Here is a 4,851-nt window from a genome sequence, read left to right as displayed (position 1 = left end):
TGGCAGTCGCCTGTAATCTCAGCTACTCAGGAGGCTGAGGCAGGAGAATTGCTTGAACCCGGGAGGCAGAGGTTGTAGTGAGCCAAGATCGTGCCATTGCACTCCAGCCTGGGAGACAAGAGCGAAACTCCATCTCAAAAAATAAAAATAAAAAATAAATCAGAAAAAAAGAACCAAGGGGGTACAAAATTTAATTTGTTTACATATATTTAATACCTGATCTCCCTCCTCTGGTAAAATGTCAGCAACATGAGGGCAGGAAGTTTGCCTTACTCTCTGCTAGATACTACAGCAGTGCCTGTTACCCACTGAATATGTTGTGAATGAATAAAAGGAAGGTAGGCAGGGCACACAGTGGATGGTGTTGACAGTCTGCTAAGGCATTTGGGCTTTCTCCTGGAGTAAGTGGGAAGCCTTTGGAAGTTTTAAAGTGGAAAAGAAGCAAGATTTGATGTGGGTGGTAGGAAATCACTTTGACAGTGATGTGAAGGCTGTCAAAATGGAGTAAAAATGGAGCAGCGGGAGCAGATTGAAAAAAATATTGATAATTCCACACAATTAACAAGTAGCTTTGGTGGGGCGTGGTGGCTCACACCTGTAATCCTAGCACTTTGGGAGGCTGAGGATGGAGGATTGCTTGAGGCCAGGAGTCCAAGACGGCCTGGGCAACATAGTGAGACCCCCTCTACAAAAAATGTAAAAAAAAAAAAATTAGCCGGGCACAGCGGCATGCATCTGTGGTCCTAGCTACTTGAGAGGCTGAGGAAGGAGGATCACTTAAAGACAGGAGTTTGAGACCAGCCTGGGCAACATAGCAAAACACCATCACTACTTTCTTATTTTTATTTTTTATTTATATATTTTTTGAGACAAAGTCTCACTCTGTCGCCCAGGCTGGAGTACAGTGGCACGATCTCAGCTCATTGCAGCCTCTGCTTCTTGTGTTCAAGCAATTCTCTTGCCTCAGCCTCCCATGTAGCGGGGACTACAGATGCCCGCCACCACAACCGGCTAATTTTGTATTTTTTTTACTAGAGACAGGGTTTTGCCATGTTGGCCAGGCGGGTCTTGAACTCCAGACCTCGGGTGATCCACTTCCAAAGTGCTGGGATTACAGGTGTGAGACACCGTGCCCGGTATTCAAGGCTACTTTTTTTTTTTTTTTTGAGACGGAGTCTCGCTTTGCTGCCCAGGCTGGAGTGCAGTGGTACGATCTTGGCTCACTGCAAGCTCAGCCTCCCGGATTCACGCCATTCTCCAGCCTCAGCCTCCCAAGTAGCTGGGACTAGAGGTGCCCGCCCCCATGCCCGGCTTTTTTTTTTGTATTTTTAGTAGAGACGCGGTTTCACCGTGTTAGCCAGGATGGTCTCAATCTCCTGACCTCGTGATCCACCAGCCTTGGCCTCCCAAAGTACTGGAATTACATTCGTGAGCCACCGCGCCCGGCCCAAAGCTACATTTTACAAAATAAAAATAGGCTGGGTGCAGTGGCTCACACCTGTAATCCCACCACTTTGGGATGCTGAAGCGGGCAGATCACCTGAGGTCAGGAGTTCGAGACCAGCCTGGTCAACATTGTGAAATCCCGTCTTTACTAAAAATACAAAAATTAACCGGGTGTGGTGGTGCGCGCCTGTAATCCCAGCTACTCGGGAGGCTGAGGCAGGTGAATCGCTTGAACCCGGGAGGCGGAGGTTGCAGTGAGCCGAAATCGCACCACTGCACTGCAGCCTGGGCGACAGAGCGAGACTCGGTCTCAAAAACAAATAAACAAATAAATAAATAAATATAAAATATAAAAAGTAGCTTTGATTTTTACAATATTCCTGAGCGGCAGGCTTTTCTCTCTTTTGCAGATGCGCAATGGCTTGGCCGGAGATACAGCCAAGTCTTCGGTGTAGCCTGGGGGTTCAATCCTCCTGTGGCGCCCCACAACCCGGTGCCTCCTCCAATGTCCAGCATCTGATGAGGATCCGACCTAGGCTGGCGGCGGCGGGATTCGCTCTTCCCCTTGGGTCCTCTCAAGAAAGCCCCTAGGGCCGCGGCGGCGCAGAGCTGGTATCAGCGGAACCTCAAGGGGCAGGCGGGAGGTGTGAGGCGCGAGGCGGCGGGAGGGAGTTTGGGCCTCGGCGGCCGCCGTAAAACGCGCCGCTCTGGTCACCATGGCAATAGCTGGATGCGGCGAACGGTTTCTGGGCGGAGCCGGCGCCTCGGCCTATTGGACCCAGCTCGGCGCGGAATCCGTGAATTGCCCGCGGCCCGAGGGTGCAGGTGATGGGAGCGGACCGACCGGGGAAGCCCGGGGTGTAGGGACTGAAGAGGGGAGTGGTCTGGGGCGCGCTGGAGCCTGCAAGGAAGGCGCCGCCTCGGATCCCCCGCCTCCCATTCCCCTTCCCGAATTCCACCCTCCGGCCCAGCGATGGCCTCAGTTTCCCCAAACAGGAAAGGGAAGGAGGGTGGGCACCCCGGTCTAACGGTGCCTCTCAGCCCCTGAGACCCAGAACCTTCCTTCTGCAGCTCCCGGATTGACTGGCTCTGCCCTGCCCCATGGACGTAAGTCCGGGCCCCTTCCCCTCTCTGAGCCCCCTCAGCGCCCTGTCCTCACCCCGATTGGGCCTGCCTTCAAGCACGGACTGGGGAGGGGGCTTCTACCCAACACAGACTACACCCTGCCAGCTCAGGACGAGAGCTGTGAGGAAGAGTGCCAGGAATGGACTTCCCACGGGAGAGCACATTTCTGGTATTCCTGGCAAGATGAGGAGGTTGACCAAGTAATCCAGGAGAAAAGGCATTTCCGACAGAGGAAACAGCCTGGGGGTGAGAGGGAGGCTGCAGCATTTGGGGAATTGCTAGGGCTATCATGTGTTTGGAAGAGAAGGAGGGAGAGAGGTAGGCAGGACTAAACTGGGAATTTTGCTACTGACATAAGTTTAAAGTGCCAGGTGTGGTGGCTGTCGCCTGTAATTCCAGCTACTGAGGAGGCTGAGGTGGGAGGATCGTTTAAGCCCAGGAGCTCGAAGCTGCAGCGAGCCATGATCTTGCCGCTGCATTCCAGCCTGGGTGACAGAGTGAGACACTGTCTCTAGGAAAAATGGCCAGGTGTGGTGGCTTATGCTTGGAATCCCAGCACTTTGGGAGGCTAAGGTGGGTGGATCACCTGAGATTAGGAGTTCAAGACCAGCCTGGCCAACGTGGCGAAACCCCCTCTGTACTAAAAATACAAACATTAGCTGGGCGTGGTGGCGTGCACCTTTTATCCCAGCTACTTGGGAGGCTGAAGTAGGAGAAACCCTTGAACCCGGGTGGCAGAAGTTGCATGAGCCGGGATCGCCCCACTGGACTCCAGCCTGGGTGACAGAGTGAGACTCCATCTCAATAATAATAATAAAATAAATAAAAGAAAAAGTTTTAAGTGAGTTACTGGGAGCCATTGATGGATTGTAAGGGAGGGAGGGATACACAAGGACATCTGGTATGGAAAAGGGGAAAAACTGCAGGTTGGATGACGGGCCGGTAATGTGGGCTGAGGGATGGTAAAGGAGTGGCAGGGGAGTCAGAGACAAGAGATCTCTTTGGAGAGGCATTCCAGAAGGAAAATCAGTAAGCGCTAGAAGACTCTAGAATGCAGAAGTGCTTGATGGTGCTAAACTGCAAATGATAGGGAAAAAGGCAGGCTCAGGGCACAAGATAATGAGTCAGGGTGTAGTCCCATTGACGCTCTCCCCACCATCTGGTGGCCGTTCCTCTCCCACCTACCTCTGCGTCCCTCATGGTATTCCCATGTTCCTGCAACCCCTCTCCACCTCCTTGTCACCCCTTCCTCCTGTGCTCGTCCAGGCCTCCTCTAGTCCATGGAATCCAACCCCGGCTCCCGTCAGCAGCCCTCCCCTGCTGCTCCCCATCCCTGCCATCGTCTTCATCGCTGTGGGCATCTATTTGTTGCTGCTGGGTCTAGTCCTGCTGACTAGGCACTGCCTGCTGGTGAGGGGTCTGGTGGGGGATAAAGGGTGGGCTCTGGGGAAGAGGAATCCCGGTAACCTGTCCCTTCATCTGCAGGCTCTTACCCTGAGACACTTGACATTTAGCCCTTGCATCTATCCGTTCTGTAGTACCAGGGGGTCCCTCCTCTCCTGTCCCCAGCCAAACCTTTTCCTGCCCCCTCGGGAAAGCTGGCTTGGCTGTCACTATCTGCTGCCTGTTCCACATCCTGAACCCTGTGATCTAGGCCCAGGGCTGCTGCGCGGACCGTAGCTCCCCCTGCAGGAAGCAAGGTGCCTCCGGGCCCCCAGACTGCTGCTGGACCTGTGCAGAAGCCTGCGACTTTCCTCTGCCTAGCCCGGCCCACTTCCTGGATGCCTGCTGCCCCCAGTCCACCGGAGCTGTGAGTTCCATTCCTACCCCCTGCCCCGCTGAGCCCTGGTCTAGGTATGATCAGTGCATTCATTTTTTTGCTCAACAACATTTATTACTGAGCACCTTCTCAAGGCCCGGCACGGTTCCGGGGTGTGAGTCACGTGGAGACAGGTAAAAACAACCTATCAGATAATGTCTGATGAAAGCTACTTGAAGAAAATAAAATAGGGTCCCAGCCGGAGAAAGGTGATGTGGGTAACAAAAAACAGCTCACACAGCTCCTTTCCGTTCACCGAATGAACTATGTTCCAGGTATAGGGCCTCTTTACTGACCTCATTGTTTTTCCCAACAACCCTGAGAACTGAGTTTCGTTTTTTTTTTTTTTTTTACTTTCCTCCTTCCAGAGCTGAGTTTCTTTCTTTCTTTCTTTCTTTCTTTCTTTCTTTCTTTCTTTCTTTCTTTCTTTCTTTCTTTCTTTCTTTCTTTCTTTCTTTTTC

General features: G+C 52.6%; 1 protein-coding gene across 1 annotated transcript in view; it reads left to right on the top strand.

Moving 5' to 3' along the window:
- Positions 1–2,243: 2,243 nt before the first annotated feature.
- Positions 2,244–4,851, top strand: part of ALDOA (aldolase A, fructose-bisphosphate) — an 18,072-nt gene continuing 15,464 nt past the window's right edge. The window contains 3 exon segments of the mRNA XM_011933518.1: positions 2,244–2,553; positions 3,838–3,981; positions 4,226–4,381. Coding sequence (XP_011788908.1) covers positions 2,548–2,553; positions 3,838–3,981; positions 4,226–4,381 — 306 coding nt within the window. The 5' untranslated portion in view covers positions 2,244–2,547.

This window comes from Colobus angolensis, unplaced genomic scaffold (genome assembly GCF_000951035.1).
Source record: "Colobus angolensis palliatus isolate OR3802 unplaced genomic scaffold, Cang.pa_1.0 Scaffold128, whole genome shotgun sequence".
Taxonomy (NCBI): domain Eukaryota; kingdom Metazoa; phylum Chordata; class Mammalia; order Primates; family Cercopithecidae; genus Colobus; species Colobus angolensis.
Note: the sequence above shows the minus strand (reverse complement) of the source record. Positions and strands in the feature narration are given on the sequence as shown.